General features: G+C 40.4%; 1 protein-coding gene across 1 annotated transcript in view; it reads left to right on the top strand.

Moving 5' to 3' along the window:
- Positions 1 to 15798, top strand: part of VWA8 (von Willebrand factor A domain containing 8) — a gene marked incomplete at both ends in the record, with an annotated part of 186826 nt that extends 171028 nt beyond the window's left edge. Inside the window, 5 exons of the mRNA XM_080349876.1 lie at positions 411 to 536; positions 2389 to 2547; positions 11739 to 11837; positions 13021 to 13259; positions 15690 to 15798. Coding sequence (XP_080206002.1) covers positions 411 to 536; positions 2389 to 2547; positions 11739 to 11837; positions 13021 to 13259; positions 15690 to 15798 — 732 coding nt within the window. The remainder of the gene's footprint in view (positions 1 to 410; positions 537 to 2388; positions 2548 to 11738; positions 11838 to 13020; positions 13260 to 15689) is intronic.
- Between the last annotated feature and the right edge of the window lie 493 nt (positions 15799 to 16291).

Below are 16291 nucleotides of genomic sequence, written 5' to 3'. Positions count from 1 at the left end.
CTTTAAGTCAATGATTGTTTTTTCTTTGCACTGCCTAATTGGAGAACTCATAACAAATGGTCAGCTATGCACATCCCTGTGGTTGTATATTATTAATGCACAGGTTTGTTACACAAATTTCCAGCATATTTGCAAGAAAAAAGTTGAACATTTCTGCAGCCCACAGTTAAACTCCCATATATGAAACAACTTAAGACAAAATTACAGAGGGAACATGTTCTTTGTCAGTGTTAATTTTTCTTTTCAGAGGAAAAGAGCAGGACAGCTGTGAAAATGTGTTTGGATTCCTTTGACTCATGACAAAACTATCACGTCATTTCAAAGAAAATTCATGCATATGTCATGTTTGGTAGGTCTTAAATTGTCTAACACACATCACTGAGTGAATGAAGGCATCCGTTCTGTTGTAGGCCAAGGGTAAGGAGAGACAATGGCTGAGACACCAAGCTGTTGGAGAACTAGATGATGCCAAAATCATTGATGGGCTGACAGGAGAAAAAGCCATATATAAGCGACGGGGAGAACTTGAGCCACAGGTAAGTATCCAGCAAGTAGCAGGGAAAGGTAGGGAAGCGCTTAACCAGTTTGCTGTTTTCATAGTGGCTGTACAAATATAAGTGGAGTTTCAGTGAGTTACAGGATGAGAAACTCTGCAGAATCTTGGGAAGTCCCAGAGAAAGAGGCAACCATAAGATGGAAGGTTTGCTTCACTTCTTATAGTCCTACACATGTATTTACTATTTGCCACTCAGAGAGAGGATGCTGATCTAGACAGTCCTTTGTTTCAAGCCAGTGCAATGGATTTTATATTCTTATTTTATATTTTATTCAGCTGAAAGCAATTAGCACAAAACATTTTGTTTGTTTGTCTAAGAAAAAGGAAAATACTTTCTTAGTAACTTAATTTCATTTTTGAGAATAAATACCCTGATACCCTCAGAATTTAAAAAGAAAAAAAAAAAATATATGGTGTTTTATAAATGTTTTTTCCTTATTCTATGATATGCGAAGAATTTCAACTTCCACAGATATTTGGATTTACAAGAATAAAAGTTATAATGGAAAAAAGTGTGAGGAAAAGCCATTAAAATACGATAAAGTTGTGTGGCCCTATGGATGAGTTCAGCCAGTGCTTAGCAGACATGATGTTTAGGCCTGTGTGAATCAGCAACAGAGAAACCACTTGAATCAGACCAAGGAAACCTGGCCAAAACTGGTGGGGCTAGTCCATAATATTTAACAGCAATACTTAATGACAGATTGCAATGTTTAACTACACTGAGAATTTTTTAAAAATAGCTGAGTGCAACATCTTTTTGCACATCAGCTGCCCACATCTGATGAATCGCTGGTATTATATTTTTATGCTATTTGGTCCTGACGTCTGTTCCTTTGAACACTTTATGGAACTTGGCACTGCGCTTGTGAAAGATCAGTAAAAGTTATTAGATCTTCATTTCTCCGTTTTTTCAAAATGTATTTACTCAATGTATCTGTTTTAAGGCTCTTTAAAAATAGTTCAGTTAGGGGAAAAAAAAAATACCTTTAGGTTTTGAATAAAAAACCAAAATAAATGTAGAATTTAATGGGCCCTCTCTCTCCCTTTGTTTTTGGGAGAACAGGGATGCCATGGTCTATTAAGAGTGTAATTTAAAGAATAAAGCACACAAGTGCTTGTAACCAAGTACAGGTAAAAGAAGCATTTTAGTTATTTGGTTTTAATGTGACGTGGTTTTTGCCAGATCATCTTTAGAAGCCTTGTACATGAATCCAGATTCATCCCATTGCACACTAAATAAAACACCTCCCTTGAAAGTACTGTGCCAAAAATCGTTAAAACAGATGGGGATTGTTTTCAGGAAAAAATAATGATTTCAGCATCAGAATGAGGAAGAAACGAGTAGTTAATCAGAACAAGAATTCAAACATTTTTGGAATGTGATTAACCTTAGCAGACAAGTTTTTACAGTCATACATGGGTCCCTGTTAGTATTGTAAGCCAAGAGAAAGCATTTCCATTATGAGCCTTGGCAGAAAGAGCAAATTCGAGTCTTTTTGCTGAAATAAAATGTTGAGAAGCAAAATTGAGACAGAAAAAGTATTTTCCTGACGATCATGCGTGGAATTTTTCAAGGTATTTTGTTTCCAGTCATTGAAGGTGAGAGGAAAAAATGAAGCAAGGTGTCTCTTAAGTAACCGGTCTGAAACAGTTAGAAAAAACCTGAAAATATTTGTATTCTTTTTTAAAAAATAATCTGTACCGGATAAAACTTTCTTGCTTCGCAAAGTGCATTGTGTTCTCTTTCTGAGATGTTTTATCCTTGCTGATATTTAGCTTTCTCCTTTCGATTGTTTTGGGTTTATTTTTCTGCTGTGTTTCTTTGTCAGCCTGGGAGCCCCCAGCAGAAACCGAAGCACCTGCGCCTGGTGGTGGATGTTTCGGGCAGCATGTACCGCTTCAACGGGGTGGACGGACGCCTGGAGCGCTCCATGGAAGCTGTCTGCATGGTCATGGAAGCTTTTGAGAATTATGAGCACAAATTCAAGGTAATTACAGCTGGGCTATGAGCTCTGTGGTTATTGCAAAGGCTGTGTGGAGTAGTGGAAAAAGTGCTTCAGCAGTCAGTCTAGCCAAAGGACATTATTCATTCCCGCAAGGAAATAAAGACATTAATCTGTTTCTAGCAACCTGAAAAATAATACTAGTGAGTGGATAAGAAACATTGCACACTTCAGCAGGGAAGAATTCAGTCTAAGACTTTTAAGGTTTTGATTTAGTGAAATATGCTGCATTTTTCTGTATTTTTCTGTTTGTTTGTTTCTTTGAAATGCTTAAGCCTACAGAACACAAATAAACACGAGCTTCAGGACATGCAAAGATGCCCAACCTTTCCATCTGCTCAGAGTACAGACAGTAGTACTTTGTCATGGGAAAAGACTAATCTTCTTTGTCCATGACTTGTGTTCTCTTTCAGTTACCTGAAAGGAAAAAAATAACTTTCTTGTACTGAAAGATATTAGGTTCCAAATGTTATTTAACAGTAGCCTGAAAAGGAAATGTAAATAAATTTTATACCCTAAACAAGTTCTAGGGTATGTTTCTATAACCTTAAAAAAAAACCAGGAATAGCCAGTCTTGACTTAATTCTTGACAAACTCAGTGTTTAAAGGAAGAATAAAGATGTCCAATGCATTTACTGAAGAACGTCTCAAACATAAGATCTAAAACACGTCTGAACAAAATGTAAAATCTCCTAAAGAAAATTAATAGAAAACTTAGTCCAGATCAATTCAGCAAGGTCTACTTCACATTGTTCCTATGGCAGCACAATCCTACAGGTTTCTGTTCTTCTACCGAATCTCCTGTACAAAAACAGGCCGTGTGGAGGCAGGCACTTCTGGCATATCTTCCGAAGTATAATCATTCAGACTTCCATTTCACAGGGAAAAGGCTATAAAAGGAGACAGGCATTATGTTTATACCCTACTTCCTGAGGAAACCAGGTGTGTGCTACCATACTTGCTAGCAGTCATCCTTTGTCCCCTTTACACATGCTTATACACAGTATGTTGCCCAATTTCAGACTTGAGAGAGTGGTTTTGTTCCCAAAGACACTAAATCCTGCGAATGTCATGAAAATAGGCCGGATAGAAAGTCTGTTTGTATTCATGTTGGAGAAAATGTTGTGACCGTAAGCTTAGATCTTGGCCCTGAGAAGCGATGTGGGAACTCAACTGCAGTTAAGAAAATCATGGGAAGTGGGCAGTTTATTGGTTCAGCTGCTCATGTATCTCCTGCTCACTGATGACAGAGAAGCTAATGACAGGTATTAACAGGGCAATTAAGAGGGCAATGTGTAATTACACAACACAGTTTATGTAGCTTGGTAAATCGGGCATATCTGAGCAACTCACATATTAATATGGCCAAATGCAGGATCATCTGTAAAGGAAGATGAAATAGAGATAGTGGACACAAAGATAAATATGATATATTTGGGTATAGTCAACATGTTTTTGTAAAGGGAAATAACACATTCTGAAGAGTCTGTATGTATGTGACAAGCAAGGTTGCTTGATAGAGTTTCTTTAGCCAAAATAATTTGACAAAGTCCCTTACCAGCGGCTCATGAAGAAATGATACTGCTTTGGGGTAGTAAGGGAAAGCCTTCAGATGAATGAACTACTGCTTAAAATACAGAAAACAGACTAAGTGGTCATTTTTTAGAACAAAGAAGTGAAGAAAGGTCACTGGTGGAACTGCGTTAGGATTTGTGCCAAAGTTCATGTTGTTATGTTATTCTGTATATGCATAAGTGATCTGTAAAAGGGGATGGAGAGTGAGTTGACAAAAGTTCATGGTTGTATGAAGTTCTTTGGGAAAGCAAAAAGGAAAATCCAGCTGCAAGTAGTTGGAGGACTTGGCCGTAAACAATGACTAGGAAATAAAATGGCAGATGGTGTTCAGTGCTATTAAATGTCAAGTGCTGCAGATGGAAGAAAATAATCCTGATTTTGAGGAGGTCCGAGCTATCTGTTAGTTTTCACTCTCAGCTATATATTAGTGCTCTAGAAATAAATCTTGTAATTATGTTGTATGGTTCTTTGAACACTCAATGCCCACCAGCTGTCAAAAAACCTAATTGAATGTTAGAAACTATCAGCAAAAGAACAGAGAATAAAGCAGAAAGCATCAGTATGTTGCTGTAAACATCCACAGTGCATTCAGATCACGCATAATGTGTGCAGCTTTTGTCCCCATCTCACTTAAGTTATTGCAGAGCTGAAAAAGAAGAGAGGGTGACAAAGATTACAAAGGGCATGGAAGTGTCCCCATACAAGAAGTGGCTAAGTGGGCAAGAACTGCTCGGTTTGGAGCAGTTACAATCAAGGATCTGATAAAATCGTGAGTAAAATGGAAACAGTGACCCAGGGACAGTTGTTCATTCTGTTCTACTACAGCCATTCTGCTTTTGTTATGAACAATCAATTATTTTATATTTACACGGCAGAGGACAGTGGCTTAGAAGGTGACGACACTGAAAAAAGGATTTAGTGCAGTGGTAGATAACCAGCTGTCCTTATTTCCAGTGCAGCTCTATAGCTGAGGGCCCAGACATGACCCTCAGCTGCATGGTGAAGGAATAACTTGTAGAAGAAGACAGACAGACAGGCAGCCCACTATGCAGAATTAGTAAGATCTTAAAGTACTGTCTTCAGGTCTGGGATTTTTAAAGTCTGTTTCATTACCTTTCATCTCCCTTTGTGTCTAATATAGATTATTACATTTTGCTTGGCACTAGTAGCTATTGGCCAGTGTTTTGCCACACATATAGGTGAAACTGTGTATTTGGCCAGGCAAATAGCTCAAAATGCAGTTAGTTGTGACAGTAAACGTGCCTCTCTAACAACCACTTGCCATTTATAAAAACACACAAAAACTATGTGCAGGTATTAGATGTGAAAATTGCTACTCTTTGATGATAGTATGGCTGGAGTAGTAATGTTATCCTTACAATCTGAGTCAAGAGAGCTGTAAGGCTGGTGTTATACTTAAAAAAAGTGGTGTGGAAGATGCTAGAAACTTTAGTGACATACCAAGGAAAAGAAGTTGTCATCAGCTTCTTCACCTGTTCAACTTCAGTTGCCTCTAGGATAACTCTCCTCCATTTAAGGGCTCCTTCCACTGGATAGAGAACTTTGGGGGGCCAGTAACAGCCCCTTGGTTCAATGCTGGTCAGAGCCAGTGTGAACTCTGTCAACTTCAGAGCTGCTTTTGCCCAAGGGAAGAAAAGTTGTTTTCTTCTTCTTCCACATCTCTCTGTGCTGTCTCATTGGGATTTGATTCGCTCTAAGCATAATATTTACAAGAGTAGACCAGAGATGACTAGGATAGCAAACAAGGTGTGGTCTTGTGTTTCACTGGCCACTGAAGTCATCCCCCAAAACAAGCACATTTATCCCCCAAAATGAAGCATTTATTAGCTAGTCGTGTTAGAACCATATTCTTAACATGATCCAATGATTAGGCTAAAGTTTCTCTTTTTAACTGACATTTCACAGTCCTCTCATATGAGAGATCTTCTGTGCATGTGCTGATGGACTCTTTAAATCACTCCTTTGATAAAAATAAACAGCATTTCTGAGATCTCCAGCTCAAAAATACATATTATTTTGTGTGTGTGTGTAATCTCGTATGGCAGTTGCTACACCTGCATAAATTCAACCGATAACCAGAACATGTGCTGGTTCCTCATTTTCTAGTGAGTGTAATTAGGTCTTCAAAGAGTAAGCAAGACAGTGATTATTTTAAAATATCGGTGACTCCAGTCTCTAAAACATGGACATTTTGCAAGATGCTGCTGATTTTTATCAGGACAAAGCTGAAGTTTGGGTATGTCTGCAAAAATAGTATGCATTTCTCATGTCTGAAAGAGGAACCTCATGAAAAACAGAGAAAAGAACACACAACTGTGTTGTGCGCAATGAGAAATCTGCAATTTATCACTTTTTTTCTTTTTCTTCCTTATCTTCTTCTTGCCTTCCAAGAGCAGTTTTATAAAATTAGACTTTTTTGGCTTTTAGCAACACGTGCTGTTATTCGTTCCTCTTGTAGCCCCATCTGCCAGGGTCACGACGACATGAGCTGCGAATTTGAGAGGTTTCTTGTACAACATGTGTTGAACCTGAGGGACCATCAGTCTTGTTGCGCCAACCTTTCAAAGGGGGTTTAAATAGTGAGGTTCCCTTCTGCTGTCTGAGTGCAGTGCAAACTTTGGAAACAGGTTCTTGGTTCAAGATCCCTTTTCTGCTGGTGCTTGGTTTGGTTCTCTGTTGAATGAGGTTGTGAACGATTCAGATGAGTTTTTCCTCAGTTGTTTCATCCTACCAGCTCAGCTTTCCCCATGTGTGGTACCCCTTGGTGTCACTGATGATGTTGATTGTCTGATTGGTCTTTACAACACTGAATGAAAGTGGTGAACACTTAGAGAACACCTCCTTATACAGAAGAGCTAAGTATTGGGTATGTGACTGTTCCAAGCATGTAACAAAATTATCCTTCATAAAAAGTCAGACAAGTGCCAGCACATATTTGTCAGTTTTTTGTGCTTTGCGTAGGACAACCTGCCTGCTTCCATGTAAGTGCCGGCAGTGAATCATTCCTTGTCAAGGGGGAACTGGGAGGCTCATCCCACAGTCGGGAAATCCATTTAAATTAAAAGCCATATTTTCAAAGCCGTCCTCCAATGTCATCTCATCCACGCTTCTTCTGAAGTGCTTTATTAAAGAAAAGAGTGGGATTGACTGAGATAATAGAAGCCACATTCTCAGTCTCATACTAATAATGGAAGTGTGTTCCTACAAATGTCCCTTGACCCCTTTAAATGTGTGAATGCATCACTTATATGTATGTTATAACAAGCAATTATTTTGCAGGATTATTCTTACATCTCTTGTACATCTCATTTTATGTGCCAATTATTTGAAAATGTACAGAAGGGCAGTTTGTTCTTTGTTTTATCTGAGGTGATATTCCATCTGTCACACAAACCATATGGTTTTAGATCATCCCTAATTACCGTCATTTGCACACATGATGGCAGATTTAGGAGGTGTGTCCAGTAAATTATGCAACAGCAATTTTAGGAAGCGTTTAAAAATTGTAAGTGGTTCAATAAATGGCATGTTATGCAACTGTTAGGAAAAGCCTGAATTGATATTTATGGCTATATTAAAGGGATGTTGCAGATTTTATATGCTCACTTCAGTATTCCCCATTTGTAGAATTTACTATGGAGGCAGCACTGTTAATTCAGGAAAAGAAGACAAGTTTCACATGCTTGGCAGAATAGTTTCTTTTCAATAATAAACAAAAGGTTTGAAATAAATTCAGAAAAAAATCATTTTCAGTGTTGTCCAAAGAAGAGATGAATTTATAAAGATCTAGCCCTCCAGCAGAGGCCTGTCCAATTCACACTGCTGTTTACATTCAGCATGCATCTTCTTTCAGCTTTTTAAATGCCATCAGAAATTAAACCTTTTGGCATGGCAGCTGCAGAAGACAAAGTCTTCCATTTTATCCATTTTAGGCAGCAGCAACCATCCATTCAGTGCAAAATGTGGCAGTGGAACAGGGGTTGTTTTAACCAATAAGAAAAGAAACCAACAAAATGATGCTATTTCGAGAGACGTGTTTACATACTGTGCACTCAAAGCCCTGAACAGAGCAATCCTTGTCTCTGTGTACCTGAGGCTATTTGAAAACGAGCCGCTGTGTACCACAATAATAAATTAATTCAATTAAGCCTGCACTGCGGCAAACACGTACTTTGCTGCTGGACGTGTCCTGAGAGCCTACGCTTTCAATCTATTTTGTAAAACAAAAGTAAAGTCAGTTCAGAGCAAGCTCTTCCCTCACTTTTAAATCCATCCACATAAATTATTCTGGGGAATTTATGAGAAAAATGCATCAGATCCCTGCTTTTCAAAGGCACTTTTTCTGTTCTCGTCTTTAGCTCCAGCACTCGTGCAAAGGAAGGAAACTGGTTCTGACAAAGCGTGAATGTGCCTGCATGTGTTGGGTTCCCTGGGAACCTGTCTGCACCTTTTCTTTAAAATGAACGCACCAAGATAATATCAAATTACCAAGGGTTCATTTTACTAGAACACAAATTAGCAGGAGGTAATAATTTACTGAAAGAAAACCTTGATGAGAGATAGATATAAATTCTCCTTCTTCGCCTTTGCGGAGCTGGAGTTCCTCACTCCAGTTTAACTCAGTCCCAGACTCTGTTTTGCTAAGTTGCAGAAGACTCCATACCTTCCTGTGGGAAACCATCTCCCTTCTGTCACCTCTAAAGCTTGGCTGTGAGCCTGCTCCATCCCTTTTCTCCCAGGCCACAGTCTTATGCTGACTTAAGTCAGCCCAAGTCAGTGCTGTTGCCTGCCTGTCCCCACCTTTGCTGGGACATAAGAACTCATCTTACCTCACAGTTTGGGAAGCTAAACTGCCCAAAATCAACCTCATTCTCATTGGATTTTGGCCCCTACTTGTCCGTGACTTGACTTCCAGGGGATCAGAGGACCATGAGGACCAGCACGGGAGGGCTGATGCCCACAGCATTTCTGTTCCACAGTGCAGGAGCTCAGGGTTAGTGGGATCTCACCCTACTTTTCAGGAGGCCCCATTTGACCCAGAATGCAGCAGCCAGGACAAAGCAAACAGGCACTTCTTCCCTTCTGCCTCACCACACTTTTGTAATCACAAGTAGCGTAGTGAACTGTCAGCAAAGAAACAAAAAAACAGATAACATCTTTTAAATATATGTACTGCGGTGCATGCGTGGGCACACACGGATAATTATAAAGAGCTGGCCAAGAAGGGAGCAGGCAGGACGTGATGTTCCCAGGTGAATGGCTTTACCTGCCTGCGATAGTTTGCTCAGATCATTTCAGCCTCACCTTGCCCCTCCCTGGGTTGTACATTCCCGCCTTGTGCAGGAATGCAGAGGGGACCCAACCGTAGGGTCAACCTCTGGTGTTTCATCTCAGAGCTACAGCAGTTCCCTTTACATGGACTGTCACACTGAGTTTACACCCAGCCTTGTTGAGATGAAAGGTTGGTCCATTATTAGTGTGTACCAAGAACCAAAATGGTATTCCCAAATAGGAAAGTTTGGCCCGTTCCCATGAACTCAGTGTGGCAGAGCTGATACCAGGACACCTGCTGGGAGAGGTCCGTGGAACGCCGGGAAGGAGCTCATTACGAAGGAATCAGGCTTCTTTTAACACTGGAGAATGACAGCATTTTGCTTTACATAATTAGGTTGTTGATTTAAAAGTGATACCAAATACAGAACTGCTCAGCCAAGGATGTGCAGGGTTTCGTAATTAAGAGCCTACCCTGAAGATCTGTGGACGTTTCTGACATTACGTAAGAACCACATTAGCGCTGTGTATTTTCCACTCCATTAAACCACCGCTTTATTTAGTTCCCCTGATTCAAATAATCTCTAGTTTTTAAAACAATACACATGCAGAGTCTCTTTGTGTGTGGTTCACATTATGGATTCATTCCTGTATTAATTCAGAAGTATGCTCAATGTAACCTCAACATTATTCTCAAAATGTGTGTATTTTCATTTGTGATGTCTCTTCAGTAAAGATAAGAGTTTGAGGACGACAGAAACACCAGCTAAATATTCATCAGAAAAAAAACAAGTCTGAAGCAGTATTGGTAATAATGGGTTTTGAAAAGAAAGCATGTGGCAGACTGGGAGCTTTACATCAGACTGGGTAGCAAATAGTAGAAATGGAAGAGCTGAGCAGAAAAGCCAACAGGGCAGAATGAAATGGGAAGACATGGGGACTGGGTTATATAAAGGTTTTATATAAAAGATTTCCTAGGGGAAGGAAGTCTGGGTTATGTGGGGCTGTCATAAAATGGTCTGACTCTGGGTGAAATAATCTATAGTATGTGGCACATTTGCTGTTTTGCAGAGGGAGGTGTCATGTTTAAAAGCATTGTTCCAGCTGCTATAGCTTTCTTTTACTCTTGATGTATTTTTAAGCAAATCAGTGGTATGGAAACAAATAAAAAGAGCTTTGTCAATAAAGAATACCATGTCTCCAGGATGCAACTTATACCAACTCAAGTGTTCTTCAATAGGAAAGAAAAGACAGAAAAGCTTTGAGGAACAGACCTGCCTTTTACCAAATGATTATGTGGGAATTAGGGATGGTGAACCCAGCAGGGACCTGTAGGCAGTACTTGAATGAAGGATAACAGAAAGGCAAAATATTGCACAAGGGCTCCCTGTCAACTAAAGACAGGTCTGTGCCAGCTTGTCGGGGGAAATCCAGGCATGTTCGTGTTGGGGAACTGTTAGGTCAGGTCTCCCTGGGCTCAGGATCTGTGCACTGTGCTCTGTTACTTGGTGCAGGCAGCTCTTAAATCCACTTTTGTTCTCCCTGGGGTAACTGCCACATCCACAACACAAAGGGCAGGTCAGGACCTTGCCATAACTCAGCTTGTCTTGGTTTTCATGCATCAACAATAAAAATCTCACATAAAACACAGGCCTTCCCAATATTAAATTATTTGTTCAACGTGGTATTTGAACTATTATAGCCCTACATGTCATGTTTTTGCAGGATCTTTCACAGGAGAACTATGTGCACACTGTTTCCTTTGACAACGTACAGAGACTCTTGGAATTCACTTCTCTACATACTTTCAGCAATAACTTTGATCTGTTATGCACAAAAATAAGGAGTGCTGATTTCCAAAAAAGAAGGCTTGTAATACTTTTTTTCTTTTCAGAGCAGGATGAGGTCACACAAATGATCCATCAAACATGGGAGCTACTCTCAAACAATGCACTTCTTGTTTGTCAGACTCAAGAGGACAAAAATTGCTACTTTAAAAAAATACACAGACAATGCGAGAGGGCAAGGTCTTGATCTTATGCATCACCGCTCAGCAGTTGTTGGGATAATGTGAAAAACAGATCGTGGAAATAACTGTTCTTTAATTTCATTATTTCGTAATTCTTTCCCATGTTTTCGTGTCAGTGAGAAATTGCAAGTAGTTCCCTTAAGCAGCTCATAAAACAGAAACAGGGAACAGTATTCAGGTTTTCTTGTTGAAAGCGAATTGCCTTTGATCTGTCTCGTGTCATTGTAACCCAAGGGCCATTCGTGACGAACAGATGACTGATGAAGTTTCTTTCTTGCAGTACGATATTGTTGGACATTCAGGAGATGGCTTCAACATCGCCTTGGTTGGGAGTGACAAAGTTCCCAAGAACAATAAGCAAAGATTAGAGATTCTTAAGGTAAATCCTACTGATAAGTGATGCTGGATAATTAAGGATTTTATGACTGCAAAGATAAAATTGTAGGTGGGTCACAGAATGCAAAACACAGCAAGAGTAAAATGAAAGAAAGACACGAAAGCCAAATCGGTGTATTTGCATAAAACTGAAACAGGGCCTTCCAGAAACACATCAGAAAACAAATTCTGCCAAAAGAGTAGAAGCTAGATATGCCTTTTTCTGGACTGCTGTGTCACAAATGTGTAATTTTGACTAGCTGTCAAAGCATGTAGGAAGTTCCAAGCATTGTACAGTGATATAGGTAGCTCTACCTAATCATGTGGTGATATTATTAGTGCATAAGTGACCAGTTTAAACTGTAGAGGGGTAAGCTTGGTACTTTCAAGAAGTTATGTGTCACAGTAGCAGTGGGAAGATATGTCAACGCTAGACTGAAAATGTGTTAAATCACAATTGCAAAGTGAGTATATTCACGAAGATTTTACTGCAGTAGGATGAAGAAAAGTTGAGTATATTTTAGGATTTACCTGGCTGGCAGATTGATACATTAGAACTGTGTGGTTGAGCTTCCTTCAAAAAACGTTATTGAAAGATCAGCAGTTACTTGGGTTAGAAGGACAGGATCTTCTAATGTCTAAAATTCCTTGCCTTCTGCACAGGAGACAGCTTCATCAATGAAAACAGTACATTTGTTTCATAAAAGCTCCAACAAAATGTTCCAACATTTTTAAACCTTGCTGCCACTGTCAGGAGTCAGATATTTGATAATAACTATGACCTTACTAGGGTTTGGAAGTCTAGTGCAAATTATAAACAGCCAGGAGCTGGTCACAGTATTAGGAAACAAAGCACTGTTCTCTTCCTTAAACAGACAAGAATGTGGCCACTCAAACTGCAGCTGATCAAAGTATTTTACCTTCCTTAAGGTCTAGTCTAATTCTGTCCATGAGTGGATTTTGTTTGTTTGACCGATGATGTTTTTAAGAACTGATGCTTGACTTAAAATATGATGTATTTTGTACATAAAGCTGCATCTTCTATAGTAGCTAGAGCACTGTCTACATTTCTGAAGCATCCCCTAATGTAGCATAACTCAATATTCACTCCCCTTGTGCCAGCTGAAGTGAATGTTTATTCATAAAGTCATCTTACATCTTTCCACTTGGTTATGCTGTGCACAAAGACCATGCATGCCCACGCTCAGTTCTGCATGAGTGGAGACCATACCTTGGAAGGGACGGAGCACGCCATTCGTGAAATCGGCAAGGAAGAGGCTGACGAGTATTTTGTTATCGTCTTGAGTGACGCAAATCTCGAGCGATACGGGATTGAGCCATCAAGGTTTGCCCAGGTCTTGACTACCAATGCTCAAGTCAATGCTTTTGCCATATTTATAGGATCCTTAGGAGACCAGGCAGATAGGTAAGTGTATTTGTTTTATCCCTAATATAACTTTCTCTGTTTCCAGTAATCATAAATCTAAACTGTGCTTTTATTGCAGTGAAGTTAGGCATAGTTGCCCATGCTGGTGGTCAGCACTAAGGTTTTGATCATAGAATCTTAAAATCATATAATGGTTTGGGTTGGAAGGGACCTTTAAAGATCATCTAGTCCAAACCCCTGCCATGGGCAGGGTCACCTGTCACTAGTTCACATTTATCAGATCCCCATCCAGCCTGACCTTGGACACTTCAAGGGATGGGGTATCTGCAGTTTCTCTGGGCAACCTGTGCCAGTGTCTTCACCACCCTTGTCATGAAAAAATTCTTCCTTATGTCCAATCTAAACCTACCCTTTTCAGTTTGAAACCATTGCCCCTTGTCCTGTCACTACAGGCTCTGGGAGGAAGTCACTCTGTCCTTCTTATAAGCCCCCTTATGTATTAAAAGGCCACAAGGTCTCCCCAGAGCCTTCTCTCCAGGCTGAACAACCCCAACTCTCTCAGCCTGTCCTCACAGCAGAGCTGTTCCAGCCCTCTGACCATTTTCAGGTCCCTCCTCTGGCCCCTTTCCAACAGGTCCATGTCTTTCCTGTACTGAGGCTCCAGAGCTGGACACAGGACTCCAGGTGGGGTCTCACCAGAGCAGAGCAGAGGGGCAGAATCACCTCCTTCCACCTGCTGGTCACACTCCTTTTGATGCAGCCCAGGACACAGTTGGCTTTCTGGGCTGCAAGTGCACACTGTCAGCTCGTGTCCAAGTTTTCATCCATCATTCTGGGTTTTTTTATGTACTACCAAGAAGCAGTAGCTTGGGCTTGTGTCAGGAAGGAGACTGGTACATGGGTCCTTGCAGTTATGACCAGCCAGTTCAGAGCATTCTGAGCATCCAAAGGGAGCACCTGAAGCCGTCCTCCCATGGGAGGATGTGCACCATCCCCGTATATAATATCACTGTGTAATCATGATGGAGATATGGTGCCTTTGCCATTGTCTGCTGTGGGGTTTGGATGCGTGTGGGCCTAAGGAAAGAGATTAAAGCAAGAGAAACTGGAGTTTAATAGTCTTTAAAACTGCCAAACATTTGACTCAGATACTCCCCTTGCATTAGACAACTAATTTCTTTGGAGAGTCTGAGCCAATATGCCTATTTTTAGTGCCACTACGTAACTTCACTTCAAATTGTTTGGGCACAGGGAACAATAAGGAAATTCTGTCCCAGGTGATGTTCCATATCCACCACGGACCAGCACATGCAGTAAAATGCTGGTATTAGCCACAAATATCAACAGTGCCTTTTCTGCTTCTGTTTGAGTCTTCAACTAGAGCAGAATGAGAGAAGGCCCAAAGGGAACTGGTCCTTACTACTTAGTTTTAATCAGAAAAGGCTTGAAAGATACAGCTGCACAGCCAGCGTTAGTCATGTCTTGCAGGTCTATACATCAGATGTGTGTTATGCATGAAAAAAGAATTCATTCAAAAGATTATAATTACAGAAGGTCCTTTTACTTCTGCTAGGAATAAAAAAAAAAAAAGGCATTGACCGTATCCTGCTGTGTAAGACGAGATCTTATAATTGCCTAGTTCACTGGGTATGGAAAATGCTCACAATGCTGTCACTGAAATACATTTCTATGTACGTGGAAGTGCAGAATCAGACAAAGCTTTCCTGTAACTGCTGTGGGGGAAGGAGAAGGGAATTCTCTGTTGCAGCTTTTTTAGAAACTCACTTTAAAAGTGAGACTTAACTTAGCATTGGAGAAATGGTGTGATGCACAAACTCCTTTAAAAAGCTGTGAAAAAAAAAAATTCCAAGCCTGCTGTCTGGACATGAGGGAGATGGGGTTTGTAATGTGCATCTGGTTTAGCTTTTTTAAGGGGGGGTTAAGCTGTGAATAAAAATGTGTCAGGCTAATACTGGCAGAAAAATACCTTTCCATCTAATCTACTGCGATCTCAAAGAGGAAATACAAAGAGCACATTTAGAATCACTTGGAGGTGTTGAACTGAAAGAGCTGTGGATTCATGGTAATCTATTCAGAATAAGTAAATATCTTCATTTCCAGAGTAAATCTCTAGCTGCCCTCAGAAACAAGTTGCTGTAATACCTTGTGGTATCACTGGTACCTTAATCAAAGCAGAGATTTTGCACGTCAGGAAGAGGACGTGAATAGAAATCTCTAGCAACAGGCTTGATTGTCTCGCTGAAAGGACCTCTGCGACTTTGCTGCTCTCAGCGCTTCCTCCCACTGTTTCTTTCCCAAGCCTTTAATTGCGTGGTGACAGCGGCGTGAATGACATGGGTTGGCAAGGTATTCAAAAGGAAAAACATCCATTCTTAAGGAACCCTGGTTTGTGGTGAGGAAGATAATTTGAAATGGTAATTGTGTCTTGTCCCTCATTCTCCTCTTTAGGCTGCAGAGGACACTACCAGCAGGTCGTTCTTTTATTGCCATGGATACCAAAGAGATCCCTCAGATTTTGCAGCAGATCTTCACATCTACCATGTTGTCAAGTGCCTAAGCATCACTGATGTCCTGCTGTGTGAATTCAAAGAAGAAACCCGCTCCCGCTGGAGAGATGAACCCTAAAGCTGAGGATAAACACAGTTATTAATAAAATACATACAGTACTCTAATCAGCAAAGCAACCCAAATCTACACAACAGCCGGGCTGTAAAATTTCACCCAAAATCTCTCAACCAACTTAGCACATTTGAAGAATTGCAGTGGGGCAGAGATAAATCGCAGGATGGCAACAGAGCAAATGTTTTTTTTTTCCAGAGGGACAAATAAATAAAGGACAGTTGTGCTCCTTCCTCTGCCTGCCTTGTTGCCAGCACTGCAGTGTCATCTCACCCTGTTCTGTTAAACACGGTTCACTGAGGTTTGATACTATTATGCAAGGCAGAGCCAGCCAAGCTGTTCCAGGGTTTTGCGTGCATATATTTGAATGTGTAGTTAACTCCATCTCTGATTTAAACAGGACTGCTCTGGTTGGGCAGGAAACCCTTCCT

Source organism: Nesoenas mayeri (genome assembly GCF_963082525.1).
Source record: "Nesoenas mayeri genome assembly, chromosome: 1".
Taxonomy (NCBI): Eukaryota; Metazoa; Chordata; class Aves; order Columbiformes; family Columbidae; genus Nesoenas; species Nesoenas mayeri.
This window is presented reverse-complemented; position numbering and strand designations above follow the sequence as displayed.